The 16,019-nt window shown below is 43.3% G+C and overlaps 1 protein-coding gene across 2 annotated transcripts in view; it reads right to left on the bottom strand.

Moving 5' to 3' along the window:
* CARF (calcium responsive transcription factor) overlaps positions 1-16,019 on the bottom strand; it is a 100,310-nt gene that overhangs the window by 21,500 nt on the left and 62,791 nt on the right. For both annotated transcript variants that reach the window (XM_082260729.1, XM_082260730.1), the window contains exons 9-11: positions 7,039-7,182; positions 3,432-3,662; positions 2,076-2,247 (exon numbers count right to left, since the gene is read on the bottom strand). In XM_082260729.1, coding sequence (XP_082116855.1) covers positions 2,076-2,247; positions 3,432-3,662; positions 7,039-7,182 — 547 coding nt within the window. The remainder of the gene's footprint in view (positions 1-2,075; positions 2,248-3,431; positions 3,663-7,038; positions 7,183-16,019) is intronic.

Below are 16,019 nucleotides of genomic sequence, written 5' to 3'. Positions count from 1 at the left end.
AAATTTGCTGTCCCCTCAAAATAACTCAACACACAGCCATTAATGTCTAAACCGCAACAAAAGTGAGTAAACCCCTAAGTCAAAATGTCCAAATTGGACCCAAAGTGTCAATATTTTGTGTGGCCACCATTATTTTCCAGCACTGCCTTAGCCCTCTTGGGCATGGAGTTCACCAGAATTTCACAGGTTGCCACTGGAGTCCTCTTCCACCCCTCCATGATGACATCATGGAGCTGGTGGATGTTAGAGACCTTGCACTCCTCCAACCTCCATTTGAGGATGCCCCCACAGATGCTTAATAGGGTTTAGGTCTGGAGAAATGTTTGGCCAGTCCATCACCTTTACCCTCAGCTTCTTTAGCAAGGCAGTGGTTGTCTTGGAGGTGTGTTTGGTATCATTATCATGTTGGAATATTGCCCTGCGGCCCAGTCTCTGGAGGGAGGAGATCATGCTCTGCTTCAGTATGTCACAGTACATGTTGGCATTTATGGTTCCCGCAATGAACTGTAGCTCCCCAGTGCAGACAGCACTCATGCAGCCCCAGACCATGACACTGCAACCCCCATGTTTAACTGTAGGCAATACACACTTGTCTTTGTACTCCTCATCTGGTTGCCGCTACACACGCTTGACACCATCTGAACCAGATATGTTTATCTTAGTCTCATCAGACCACAGGACATGGTTCCAGCAATCCATGTCCTTAGTCTGCTTGTCTTTAGCAAACTGTTTGCAGCCTTTCTTGTGAATCATCAGAGGCTTCCTTTTGGGATGACAGCCATGAAGACCCATTTGATGCAGTGTGCAGCGTATGGTCTGAGCACTGACAGGCTGACCCCCCACCTCTTCAACCTCTGTATTCAGCAATGCTGACAGCACTCATACGTCTATTTCCCAAAGACAACCTCTAGATTTGACGCTGAGCACATGTACTCAACTTCTTTGGTCGACCATGGTGAGGCCTGTTTTGAGTGGAACCTGTCCTGGTAAACCACTGTATGGTATTGACCACCTTGCTGCAGCTCAGTTTTAGGGTGTTGGCAATCTTCTTATAGCCTAGGCCATCTTTATGTAGAGCAACAATTCTTTTTTTCAGATTCTTATAGAGTTCTTTGCCATGAGGTGCCATGTTGAACTTCCAGGGACCAGTATGAGAGAGTGAGAGCGATAACACCAAATTTAACACACCTGCTCCCCATTTACACCTGAGGTCTTGTAACACAAACTAGTCACATGACACTGGGGAAGGAAAATGGCTAATTGGATCCAATTTAGACGTTTTGACTTAGGGGTATACTCAGTTTTGTTGCCAGCGGTTTAGACATGAATGGCTTGTGTGTTGAGGAGACAGCAAATGTACACTGTTATACAAGCTGTACACTCACTACTTAACATTGTAGAAAAGTGTAATTTTTTCGGTGTTGTCACATAAAAAGATATAATAAAATATTTACAAAAATGTGAGGGGTGTACTCACTTTTGTGAGATACTGTATGTCCCATAGTTTGTAGACGCTATAACCTTTGTGAAAACCAATCAATATACGCTTATTGGGATTTATTTATTTTTTACCAAAAATATGTAGCAGAATACACATTGGCCTAAATTTATGAAGAAATGTGATTTTATTTAAACTTTTTTTGGATTTGTTTTATAGCAGAAAGTAAAAAAAAATTGTTTTTTTTTTTTTTTTTAATTCTGTCTTTTTTTTTTTTTTAATTGTCTGTCTTTTTTTTTGTTTATAGCACAAAAAAAAAAAAAAAAAAAAAAAAAAAAAAAAGCACACCAATACCAAAAGAAAGCTATTTTTGGGGAAAAAATTACAAATTTTATTTATGTACAGTGTTACATGACCACACAATTGTCAGTTAAAGTAATGCAGGGCCGTATCGCAAAAAAAGGCCTGGTCATGAAGGGGAGGTAAATCATGAAGGGGAGGTCAAGTGGACATACTGTACAGTAAGTATTCTTGCGCATCTGATCTATTTACCACCAGCCAGTAGATAAGTAACAGCACACCACTTATCAGGGAATAACTTCCCTAGAAACCTCGTGTACATGCACTCAGCAGTCACCTCTCTCACTGATCCTGGAACAGTCTCCTGATCGTAGATGAGGTCTCCATTCCCCAGCGCTTTCTGTGCCTCATGGATGTGGTTCTTTAGATCATTCACAGTTGGGAAGTAAGACAGGTTATGCCTTTCAGGAATTTCATCAGGTTTAAAAAGCTCTCGCTCCACATATTTTCTAATAAGTCAAGGAAAAAAAAAAACAATTTACAGCCGATCTCCATTACAAGGAAAGAACAATTTTATGCTTTAGTGGCTGATAATCCTGCTTTTGGGCAGCAGGGATGCAGATATTTATATTTTCATAAGAAAAATATGCTATATATGAGATAACCTTTTTGGCAAATACCTAAATGTAAAGATATAAATATTTGCTGTTTGTGCTTTAACTTTTGATACACAAGTCAGAATATCAATATTAAATTTCGTAAGAAAGAGTAAAAACTTTGAAATATTTGAGTACGATGATATTGCATGCAAGATTACAGGTGCCAATGTATTCAAGCACCCCAACCTATCACTGCCCTTTGCAGCAAGGGGCACATGAAAGGTCGACACCTGTCAAAAAAACAAGCGAAAATTCCCAGCTCACTTAACAACCAGCCTGCAAATGTCTTGTCTAACAGTTCACGTTAAAGCCAGGGGTTTCGTTTGCACACATTTGCAAATACATACGTATGCTGCAACGGCCTCATCATCATTACTGTGCTACTCATTGTTCTCCTTGCTGGAGGCACTAACATGAGATAAGTAAAGTCTGCCTTTATCCCAGTGACCCAGTGCAAAGCAACCCAAGGTTAGTCGGTAATGGGGAAAAATCAATAAAAGATGTATGGGTTTCTGGGTTATTTTGTTTTCCTACTTACCTAGGTGGATGCAGCATCGGTCCGATGCTGCATCTGTCCCCCCGCGCCTCTACACTGAGTGATCAAACACCGCTGATTGCTCGGTTTTCACAGCTTTGTGAGCAGAGAGCTGCTGACTGTCAGCTGCTTACTGGAGTGCTCGGCTGTGGAGGAGGCAGGAGCGGCCGGCTCAGGCTCTCAGCGGCTCGCTGAGAGCCTGAGCTGGGTGTCGATCTGGCGGATCCCGACTCTGTGGTCGTGATGACACGGAGCCTTGACCGACTTCTGTGATGTCAGCAAAGAGCGGACTTCAGCCTGCTCTCTGCTGAAAACAGGTTACAGGAGTGCAGAACGAACTGCACTCTTTTGATCCATAGGAGCAGTACAGCCAATTAATGTGTGTGACAATATCAGTGGGCTACCTCTATTTTTTTTTTTGACCAAACAGAAATTCTAAATGTCCTTACACATAGGTTGATTATTTGGTTTACTTCCTAATCAGGGATCTTTTTTTTACCTTAGCTGTTTCCTCACAGCATAAACCTCATCAATTCCTTTAGACACAAGCTCCCGAATTTTTTCTGTCACACAATGGTGCAGCCGAGAAGGTAGAGCACTGTTCTCATCACAGACCACTTCCTCTTCTTCCTCAGTAGGTGGTTGGAATGGGGTAGGTGATGGCGAGAAACAGCCTGCATCTAGACTGTGATACTGATGTGCTTCCTGGTCAGGTAACTGCACATACCATCTGTGATAATCAATAAAAGAAGAGAATTAGTCATGTATACATATCATGAGTAATGCTGGCCATACACTGTCGAAAATGAGTTTGAACGATTTTTCATATAAACTAACACTCCGCCGTGAGAGCAGACGATCGTACCATCATGTAATGACTGAATTTCGATCGATAAATCGTTCAATGGACATAAATTAATCGGTTTTTCGTTCATTTTGTCACATATGCCTAGTACAAAACAAAACTAATTTATCATTAGTTCGGCAGAATTTTCCAAACTGTTCCTGTTGATATTTCAGCTCTGAAAAGTTTAAACCGATTTTCTTTTTGTGCCCATTAACTGGACGAAAAACGAACGGACCAAATGACAGATTTTCAAACTATTTTTTGGCTAGTGTATGGCCAGCATAAGAGCTATATGTATTACATACAAGTGTGTAAAAGCACAGGGTTACCTTGGACAGTCTTAAAACTGCAGTATGTGAACTAAGACAGTAAGGAAATCATTTACATTAACTAATAGGGAGCATAAAAAAAAAAAATTATACATATATCTCAGGATACATTTTGTTACATGGCAAATCAATTTGCTAAAATAACTAAGGTAGTGATTTAGGATGGCAGGCATACATCATTTTTTGTTTGGGAACGTCTGTATTTAAAGACCAACTCCAGCAAAAGTGTCTATTTTAGTTTTGGATAAAGTTGTGAAGGGCTTTTCCTGCTGTTTTTCCTTGCTTCCTGTTCTGGTAACCTCTGTCTCTGGAACATAAGTGGGAAATCTGCTTGTTACAGATACCGACAGCAGAAAACACATGAACTTCTAACCTTTCTCCCTATTATCCAAGACTAAAAAAAGCTTTGGCTGCAGTTAGGCTTTACAAAAATTTCAAATGAAGTTAGAAATTAAGACATTTAAAATTCTTTCTGTTCTGCCCTGTTAAAACATAGAAACAATACATACAATAAAGCAAGGAGTTTGCATGTTCTCCCTCTGCCTGCCTGGGTGTCCCTGGGTAATCCGGTTTCCTCCCACACTCAAAGGACATGTTGGTAGGTTATTTGGCTCCTGTCTAAATTCGCCCTAGTATGTATGGATGTGAGTTAGGGACCTTAGATTGTAAGCTCCTTGGGGGCAGGGACTGATGTGAATGTACAATATATATGTAAAGCGCTGCATAAATTGACGGTGCTACAGAAGTACCTGTAATAAATAAATAAATAAATAAATGAATAAGGATTCACCCTTGTACAATGAAACATGTTACAATGATGGACTTTTTATGAAATGATATCTATGGTGGAACCCAATACATAGAGATAGAAAAGTCAAAGGTGAACTCTAGGCATATAAAATGTGTTATATGCATATATATATATATATATATATATATATATATATATATATATATATATATATATATATATATATATTATATATATATATACAATTCAATTTAATATTTAAGCACTGTTTATTTATATCATTTATTTTCACCATAAGCGCAGGTACCTTTACCACACAGTACTAATATAAAATGTGTATATTAAAAAGAAAAATACAATATATATTTTTTAGAATTAATGTGTGTAGTAGTGTATTGTAGCGTAAGTACCTGAATTTTAATTGGTATTAGCCCCTTGCAATTCCCTGTACAGCAGAGGTCAGGTTGGGAGAGGAAGAAGCAGCACAAGGAGCTGATCAGGTGTTCTGCAGTGCCTATGTGCTAAAGAGGAGCAGGTTTATACGAGTGACAGGTAGATAAACTCAGCAGTCTTCACTGTTTAATCAGAGGCTAGGGAATGCACAAGACCTAGCTCTATAACTTAACCACAGTGGAATAAAATCATGTATCAAGACTGATTGTGTTGTCTGGCAGGGCTGTGTAAATCTCAGAAAACAATGGACAGAAATACAATTTTTTAGCAGGGAAAACAACACTCATATAAAGTATGTATTTCATCTGGAAATACACCCATTTGCATGGAGTCCAGCTTTAAAGGCCTTATCTTTTACATATGCTCCCTTTTTACATAAAAGACATTAGAATGATAGTCTGCTATACAGAAGAGGATTCCACAGTTCTGCTATGGGCCATGGATAAGGGGGTACGATCGGTCCTCCTGTATGGGGTCCAGGCCAGCAGGGGTGCCCAGGCACTTGGGTCAATCTGATTTGGGCAGGGAGGGTGATGGTGGTGGCACGGTGGAGGGTTGGGGGTAGGGGGGTAAATTACTGTAACCAATCCCCTGTATGGCTCTCACTGCAGTAGCTGAAAGCTTGCTACTTCTCCTTCACCTCCCGCCATCTTTCAGCTGCTGCAGAGAGAGCCATACATGGGACAGGTTCCAGTAATTGTACCCCCTGACACAGATTACCCTCCTAGTGCACCATATGTTTCCGAATACGGCCCAGGTCCCTCTGTGTGCCCCCACCCCCATAGTGCTGTTGGCTTCCCTTCTCTTCTTCTCGCCGGCAGCTGCAAGCACACAATAGGATCCTTCAGGATGGAGAGTGGGGGGAAGGGTCCAGTAAATGTCATATTTCCCTGGACTGGCCCCTTCCTTTCCTGACCAAACACAATAAGTGATCGGCACTGATCACTCACTGTGTTCATTCCTAACTGAAGCATAATAAAACTGTGTTTATTTTGGGGGGGGGATCCGGTCGGGTTGGCTGTATGGGGCCTCATGGTTTCTAACAGCAGCCCTGGTTCTGCTTCTAAAAGTTGTAGGAGCCATTATTATGTGACAAGATGAGGTTTAAAGTGACACAGTCACTTTCTTATGGACATGTTCCATCGCTCCATGGTTAAATGGACTATATCTATATCTTTGGAGAAGATTAAGGAAGCTTAGTTAGAAGTTGCAGTCAGAGTTTGCTGAACATAGAATGTTTAAAACCAAAATGTAAAGAAGGTCTCTCTACAGCAATGTTTCTCAACTCCAGTCCTCAAGTACCCACAACAGGTCATGTTTTCAGGCTTTCCATTATCTTGCACAGGTGAATCGATCAGTTCCACTGCCTTACCACAGCCGTTTTATCAGAGGGAAATCCCAAAAACATGACCTGTTGGGGGTACTTGAGGACTGGAGTTGAGAAACATTGCTCTACAGCACTAACATGCAAGTTAATAGCAAAAAGACTCAAGCACAGTAAACAAATGCTCATATACACACACATGCTAACAAATGTTGAATGAACCAGTGAAACACTCCATAGTTTTGGAAACTAATGTCCAAGACTTTATCCACCAGGAATGCAATGTTACTCTGTTAGAATTAAAATATCTAGATACTTGTACAAACACCCACATTTTGCTACAGTTGGGAGGTCACTATATGCAAACACCCTACACCAAAAATTACAAACATGTTTTCTTACCTCAAAACACCCTCTGTACTATCCAAATCCTTTTTTAGTGAGTTGAAAGCTTTTTCTTGCTCCATCTTAATCAGTTTTTTATCAATCTTTGGATCTGTAGGAACTCTGTATTTTGGAAACTTCTTCACCTTTTTTATGTATATCCTTAAGGAATAAAAAGAAAAACTGGTTTTGATGTGCTAGAAAATCTTAAGGAGTCATACTTTCTGTATATCAGCTTTAGGTGTTAACATACAGTGACATTGCCTCATGTATTATTAGTGTAAAAAGGTTCTAAAGGCTCAAGGTTTTTTACCTTTATGCATTCTATGCACGGAGGTGAAAAACATTCTCTGTGCAGCAGACCCCCTCCCCCTTTACTTATTTGAGCCTGATCTTCCTCCAGTGCTCTGCACGAGAGCTCTCCAGGGACTCTCCCTCCTCATTGGCCGAGACAGCAGCGGGAGGAGAGAGGGGCAGAGCAAGCCAGGGCTCTGTGTGAATGTACATGCAGAGCAGTGGCTGGGGAGCAAGCCTGCCTGGGTGCCCCCATAGCAAGCTGCTTGCTCTGGGGGCACTTGGCAGAAGGAAGGAGCCAGGAGCGCTGGTTGGGGACCCAAGAAGAGGAGGATCGGGGCTGCTCTATGCAAAACTTTTACACAGAGCAGGTAGGTATGACATGTTTATTATTTTCATGTAACAAAAAATCCAAAGCTTTAATATCACGTTAAAGCAATTCTTTGTTGATATAAATGCCACCTGGATGTAATAGCAAGGGCACCTACACGTCTTTATATTGGTTTATCTTTTTTTCAGAGCTCCTTGGAGTCTCCACCTTTGGGACACTCTTTTATGAAGATTCAGACCAAAACTTTGGAAAACCCTCTCCAATGGGAGAGGAATGCCTCCTTATTGGGCCATCATTATGATAGTAAGCCAAGGTAGGGGCATTATACAAGTCAACCCTACAAGCCCTGAAGTGCTCTGGAAAAAAAGCAAACCACCAGAGAAGCATTTGGTGATGCCAACCTGCTATTACACCAAAGTGACAGTTTAGTAATCTTAAAGCAGAATTAAACTCTCCTATCCTTTACAGCCATGAAAGCTGCCATTGTAGCCTTTGTTTGATTTGCAATGGTCATAATGTTGCACATGTGTTCTGTTTTGATACCAGCTATTTAAAGGCTTGACAGTTCAGAACCAACATAAGGGCATTAGTAACTGACAGTTATCATTCATGGCATGCTTTGGATGTAACCATTTTGTGAAACAGTTAAATTGGTGGATTTAGTTCCACTGTAAAGCCCTCTAGGCTAGCACAAAAAAAATATAACTGTGAGTGTCCTTTCCCGCACTTCTCTTTAATACATGGTCCCAAAGGTTTCCTTCCTACCAGTTTCAGTAGAGACTATCACTTAAAGCTACTCCCCTTTTCCCATTGAGTTGTCTCTCCAAAAGTCATCATGTCACCAATGGTCCTGCATTGTACGTGATGATGTTAAAGGCCCACCCACATTCTGGGGGCACACAGATGAAGACTTGAGCACCGTTTACCATTAATTAGGTTATTATTTTTGATTAAATTTTACTGAGATTAGATTAGACTATCTATTAGATATTGTAGATTTGTCTCTATTAGACAAAACAAGTATTATACCCCATATATGCTGAACTAGTGCTGAGAGCCAAACGCTGGTCTAGACCCAGCTGTATGAAGGAGAGGATTCTTCCCACAGAAAAACTCCTAAAGCAGAACCTTGACTCAAACCAATTAAAGTATACCTTTCACGTCCGATGATAGACCTTGCAGGAAGTAGGTGTAGCACCCTACAAGATAGGTGCTAGGCAAAGTATAGTGGGCCTTGGCTGCCTAACAGCAGGGCCATGATTTTTAGCTGGACTGTCACGTCTCCCAGGTGTGGCTGTTGAGACTGGGGAGTCTCCCCACTGTGCTCCATGAGAGGGTTCTCATTGGGCAGTGGAGGAAACACAGCCAATGGCACATTCAGGCCATCAGTCCCAGGAGGGGGAGTACAGCTGTCTCTCCTCCTGTCAGCAGGATCGGGTGTCCCAGGTGGCTTGCCTGAGGTGACAGAGGGCTGAGCTAAGCTGCAGAGAGGATCCGGTGTGCCGAGGACCAGCGGAGCTGAGAGGGGCCCAGTTTCAGGAAAGCATTCCCAGTTCGTCAGTACTGTAAACTACCCCTGGGGGTTTGCCTAACAAGAGGGGACCACTCCGGTGAACGTGCAAGGGATCCAGGAGCCAGTTGGCCAGTGCAGGTGTAAGAGTAAAGGGGGTGCCAGTGTTGACCCTGAAGTATAGAGGGGGTGCCTAGTGAGAGGACCCTGAAGTATAGGGGAGGTGTCTATTGAGAGGACCCTGAAGTATAGAGGGGGTTCCTAGTGAGAGGACCCTGAAGTATAGAGGGGGTGCCTTGTGAGAGGACCCTGAATTGTAAAGGGGGTGCCTAGTGAGAGGACCCTGAAGTGTAAACGGGGCGCCAGCGGTTGGGCCCTGAAGAGTTAAAGTGTACAGTGTGCAGTGTGGGGAGTTGCAGCAGCACAAGCAGTTACAGAAGCTACCTCAGTCAGGAAGGACTGGAGGGGCAGTATCCAGGACTTTTCGAGCTAACCAGAGTGTCAAAAGTCAAGTCCAAGTACAGTTCAGCAAGTCAGTGTTTTTCCAGCGTCAGCAAGCATTGGTCGGCATCCAGCCAGCGTCAAGACTGTGCTGAAAGGCATTTTTCTCCAGAGTGTCCCAAGTTGTACCTAGTTGAGCCAGAGGAGTATCCCACTCATTCCCTTCTCCCATCCCCAATATCAAATAAACAAAACAAACCAAAGATGCCGGAATGGTCATTGTCTCCAATCTCACACTTGGGTATTCAGCTTAAATGGGCTGAAGGTGTCACCGGTAACCATGGCAGACCCACATCAGGCCCAATGCCTGGAAAATCTGCTACATAGACTTCCTAGCTTTAAACATCATAGGAATCACTGATTCAGAGATGCCCCTGTCTCTCGGAACCTGGGCAGGTATGATGTTAAAGCCAGTGACCATGAAACAGGATCGAAAATCAGCCTTTGGGACAGTATATCTGGGCAGTCTGGTAGGGTCCACAGAGCAACAACCAGGAGTCTTGCTGGGTTGGTGTACAACAAAGGTCACTAAACAGGGGACCATGGATCACGGTCCGGGTCTGGACTGAGCAATTGTCCCATCTGGACCCATGGTCACACCATTTAGGAGCCGCTTCTTTCCCCTTGGCCTCTGCTATTGTCATTCTCAAGGCAGAGCAGAGGGCAGGAGGCAAGATAACAATGAACAGAGAGCAGGAGGCACAGCCTCACTGGATGGAGGGAGTTAACTTTCCAGATGAACTAGAAGGCGATTGGTTGCCAAGATGCCGGTCCTAGTAATCAAGCACCAGCTTGTCAATATGAAAGTTTATGGAAAAAAAGATAACACTGGGCTAAAGAATGTATCTCCCCGCGCCTAGGAAAAGGTGCTAAAACCAATAAAAAAATAAATAATTAAATAAATAAATGAATGAATAAATGGTGTATGGCAGCTGCTGTAGAGAGAGAGTGAATATCAGAAAAATAGCCTAGGCTATATACAGCGTTTGCCCCAAACTAATCAAAATATGAAAATTTAAACATAAATAATATATAACGAATAAGTGACAATATTCCAGTGCAATATTTAGTGAGGTTCAAACAAATGAAGGCATAATAGAAATTGATGGCATAGTAGAAATTGATGATTGATAAAAAGTCCAACAAATAGAAAGTATTATTTTATGATTAAATATTAATAAATAAAATGATAGTCGTTCCAAGAGCTGACGTGTTTCGTCACTTCCTGTACCTTTGATAACGTCACAGGAAGTGACGAAACGCGTCAGTTCTTGGAACGCACAGCGGCACGCTACGCACAGCGTGGAACGCAAGCCGGAACACTCCGCTCGCCACTCTGCCAGGAAGTGCTAGGAAGCGTTTGCCTGTACTCTGGAGCTATTTTCTTTGCTCCCATTGTTACCTGTTTGGAAATAAACTTTTAAAAACGTAATACACTATCTGGAGCCTTTTCTTTTCATAACCTGACCCCATATCCTGAGCAGTGAAAACAGGTGAGAAGGGACCTGACCTGCACCCCACCAAGAGCACCCTAAAGGGGACCCCTATATTGGCCTGGAAGGCCTCCAAGCGCTGTAGGTCTTAGTGCTATACAGCACATAAGACCCAATACTTCTGGTAAATGATTTAATTCTACCATATGCCACTGGAAATAGCAATCCATGCCATGAAAAGTCACAAACTTTTGATTATTGAGCACGGAGCACTTTGCACTTGATCACTACTTGAAAAGACTATCATTTTATTTATTTATATTTAATCATAATATTATTACTTTCTATTTGTTAGACTTTTTATCAATCATCAATTTGTATTATGCCATCAATTTCTATTATGCCTTCATTTGTTTGAACCTCACTAAATATTGCACTGGAATATTGTCACTTATTCGTTATATAATATTTATTTTTACATTTTCATATTTTGATTAGTTTGGGGCAAGCGCTGTATATAGCCTAGGCTATTTTTCTGATAATATGAAAGTTTAACTCTTGCAGCTCCTGCCCTCCATTCAGTGCTGCTGTGCCTCTCGCTTTCCACTCTGTGTAAGGTAGGAAAGCATTATCAAGAGGACATAGCTGTGAAGGTGAGGGGGATGATTTGGAAGGGGGGGGGGGAGGGGGGATGTGTAGGTAAAAGAGCACATTATTGTGGTGATGGTGGTTGGGGGGGGGGGGGTGATGTAAAGGGGGCAAGGGCTGTGTGGGGGGTGTAAATAGGAGCAGTGCTTTGGGAGGTAAAGTGAAGTAAGGCAAGTGCCGGTGGGGAAATGTGATGTAAATGGTGTAGGGGGATCTGAAGGCAGGTGGTGCTGTGGGGGTGCATGTGATATAAAGGGGGCAGTGCTGTGCGGGGGAGATAAGGAGATATAAGGGGGGGCGGTCCGATGGGGAGGGGATTTAAAGCAAGGTAGCGCTGTGGGGGGGGGGATGTGATGTAAAGTGGGGAAAGTGCTGTGGGGGAGGTGATGTGAAAGGGGGCAGTGATGTGTGGGGAGGGGAGGGGAGAAATGATGTGAAGCTGGGCAGTTCTGTTGGGGGGGGGGGGGGGTGAGTGCTGTGGGGGGTGATGTTAATGGAGGACAGAACTGTGGGGGGGGGGTAGATGTGAAGGGGCAGTGGACCCTGATGTGAATGGCAAACTGATGGGAAGTGGGGAACTGTGTGTGCGGGGGACTGAGGACACTGATATAAGAACATGATTGTGTTGTGATATAAAATGAGGGCACTGTGATGGGAAGGATATGCGATATCGCACAAACATAAGATTTGAACCTCGGCTGTAAAATTTGTTTTACTGACTGGACCTCCATAAATTCTAATTCAATACCCCTGGTCCAGGCCAATGCAGAGCAAGGAGGATCATCATAATGTCCTACATCTTGAACCTGAAAAGCAGAAGAGGAAGAAGTTTCAGAGGAGGAAAGGCATGGATCAGGGTGTTGATCCCAATGAGTCACCAGAGCATTTACTGCTTGCTCTAGAGGAAATCTGTACCTGGAGGCAAACCTGTCCAGTTTTTTGTTATATCTGTTGGCAGGGAGGTCCACACCCATCATCCCCATCCTGTCTCACAGGTTTTGGAACATCTCCATGTATAGGGACCATGTCCCTGGGTGTAGACATTAAGGAAATCTGCCTGCCAATTGTCCATGCCTAAGGTGTACATGGGAGACAAAACTGGAACTTGAAGTTGTGCCCAGGACAGGTTGCGAGCTACCTCTCTTGCTGAAGCAAGACTTCTGGTTCCATGGTGCTGTTTGATTAAATTTGGATTGGTTGACCCTCCAACAGGATGGTCCAATGCTTCAGGGACAGCCAAATCGCATGAAGATCCAGGATGTTGACTGGGAGATGTGACTGACAATCACCATGTCCCCTGCACCAAAAGTGTGCCCAGGACTCCTCTCCAGCCCAACAGTCTGGCATTAGTCATATGGATCTTACAAAAGAGAGACTTCCCTGAACTTCTCCGGCAACAGAGCTGGATTCCTGAGCCACCAAACTAGGTACAATTTAGACCACAAAGTGGTCTGTTTAACTGGACTGACTCATTGCACAATGACAGAATGGTACTTTGTGGAGGTCTGGAATAAAACTGGTCAAACTAAACCATCAGATTCAAGACTCATGCAAAAGCGATTATACTTTAAACCCCCACTTATCTAAGGTGATGGAGGCAGTAGGCTCCCTATTTCTAACAACTATAACAGCAAGATGCACAACTAACTCTCTGTCATTTAATAACTGCTCGTAAATTGTACCTTGCACCAGACTTAAGGACATTTGTTGTAACCCCTTATAAGGGTGGGACCTGTGTAATTAGGTTGAAACACTTCATAAACTTTTTTTTTAAAGAATAAAGTCCAAATAAAAAGACCAGCCAAGAAAACCCCCACCCTACCCCCAAGGCTGAATAGATTCTCAGTGAAACCAGACATAAAACATCATGAATGAGAAATTACACTGAACAAGATTATAAAAGGAAACACTTTGTTTTTGCCCCCATTTTTCATGAGCTGAACTCAAAGATCTAAGACTTTTTCTATGTTCACAAAAGGCCTATTTCTCTAAAATATTGTTCACAAATCTGGCTAAATCTGTGCTAGTGAGCACTTCTCCTTTGCCAAGATAATCCATCCACCTCACAGGTGTGGCATATCAAGATGCTGATTAGACAGCATGATTATTGCACAAGTGTGCCTTAGGCTGGCCACAATAAAGGCCACTCTAAAATGTGCAGTTTTACTGTATTGGGGGGTCCAAAAACCAATCAGTATCTGGTGTGACCACCATTTGCCTCACACAATGCAACACATCTTCTTCGCATAGAGTTGATCAGGTTGTTGATTGTGGCCTGTGGAATGTTGGTCCACTCCTCTTTAATAGTTGTGCAAAGTTGCTGGATATTGGAAGGACCAGGAACACGCTGTCGTATACGGCAATCCAGAGCATCCCAAACATGCTTAATGGGTGACATGTCCAGTGAGTATTCTGGTCATGGAAGAACTGGGATGTTTTCAGCTTCAAGAATATGTACAGATCCTTGCAACGTGGGGCCGTGCATTATCATGCTGCAACATGAGATGATGGCTGTGGGTGTATGGCACAACAATGGGCCACAGGATCTCGCCACGGTATCTCTGTGCATTCAAAATGCCATCAATAAAATGCACCTGTGTTCGTTGTCCATAACATATACCTGCCCATACCATAACTCTACCATGGGCCATTTGATCCAAAACATTGACATCAGCAAACTGTTCACCCACACAGCGCCACACGCTGTCTGCCTGTACAGTGAAAACCTGGATTCATCCGTGGCGAGAACACCTCTCTAAAGTGCCAGACACCATTGAATGTGAGCATTTGCCCACTCAAGTTGGTTAGGATGATGAACTGCAGTTAGGTTGAGACCCCAATGAGGAAGACGAGCATGCAGATGAGCGTCCCTGAGACGGTTTCTGACAGTTTGTGCAAAAATTCTTTGGTTATGCCAGGCATGTTCAAAGTCCGTGGGCCGCTTTAATATGGCCCCAGAGGTAATTTGAAAAAATCTATTGTTGTGGCCCCTGTGAATTCGCGAGCAATGCACAGGACCACTGGGATCTCTCTATCTTTCAATGCTGCGGGACTGCACACGTATGCCATATTAGTTCTTTTATCATTAATTATCTACATCCTCTTACAGTATCTCACAAAAGTGAGTACACCCTTCACATTTTTGTAAATATTTTACTATATCTTTTCATGTGACAACACTGAAGAAATTACACTTTGCTACAATGTAAAGTAGTGAGTGTACAGCTTGCATATGTATGTATGTAGCTGTCTGCTCAAAATAACAACACACAGCAATGAATGTCTAAACTGCTGGCAACAAAAGGGAGTACACCCCTAAGTGATAATGTCCAAATTGGGTCCAAAGTGTCAATATTTTGTGCGGCCACCATTATTTTCCAGCACCTCTTGGGCATGGAGTTCACGAGAGCTTCACGGGTTGCCACTGGAGTCCTCTTCCACTCCTCCACGACAACATCACGGAGCTGGTGGATGGTAGAGACCTTGCGCTCCTCCACCTTCCGTTTGAGGATGTCCCACAGATGCTCAATAGGGTTTAGGTCTGGAAACATGCTTGGCCAATCCATCACCTTTACCCTCAGCTTCTTTAGCAAGGCAGTGGTCATTTTGGAGATGTTTTGGGTCGTTATGTTGGAATACTGCCCTGCAGCCCAGTCTCCGAAGGGAGGGGATCATGCTCTGCTTCAGTATGTCACAGTACATCTTGGCATTCATGGTTCCCTCCAAAAACTGTAGCTCCCCAGTGGCGGCAGCGCTCATGCAGCCCCAGACCATGACACTCTCACCACCATGCTTGACTGTAGGCAAGACACACTTGTCTTTGTATTCCTCACCTGGTTGCCATCACACACGTTTGACACCATCTGAATGAAATAAGTTTATCTTGGTCTCATCAGACCACAGAACATGGTTCCAGTAATCCATGTCCTTAGTCTGCTTGTCTTCAGCAAACTGTTTGTGGGCTTTCTTGTGCATCATCTTTAGAAGAGGCTTCCTTCTGGGACAACAGCCATGCAGACCAATTTGATGCAGTGTGCGGCATATGGTCTGAGCACTGACAGGCTGACCCCTACCCCTTCAATCTCTGCAGCAATGCTGGCAGCAATCATATGTCTATTTCCCAAAGACAATCTCTGGATATGACGCTGAGCACGTGCACTCAACTGCTTTGATTCACCATGGTGAGGCCTGTTCTAAGTGGAACCTGTCCTGTTAAACCGCTGTATGGTATTGGCCACTGTGCGGCAGCTCAGTTTCAGGGTTTTGGCAATCTTCTTATATA

The sequence above is a fragment of the Pelophylax lessonae genome (assembly GCF_965119305.1).
Source record: "Pelophylax lessonae genome assembly, chromosome: 6".
NCBI classification, from domain to species: domain Eukaryota; kingdom Metazoa; phylum Chordata; class Amphibia; order Anura; family Ranidae; genus Pelophylax; species Pelophylax lessonae.
Note: the sequence above shows the minus strand (reverse complement) of the source record. Positions and strands in the feature narration are given on the sequence as shown.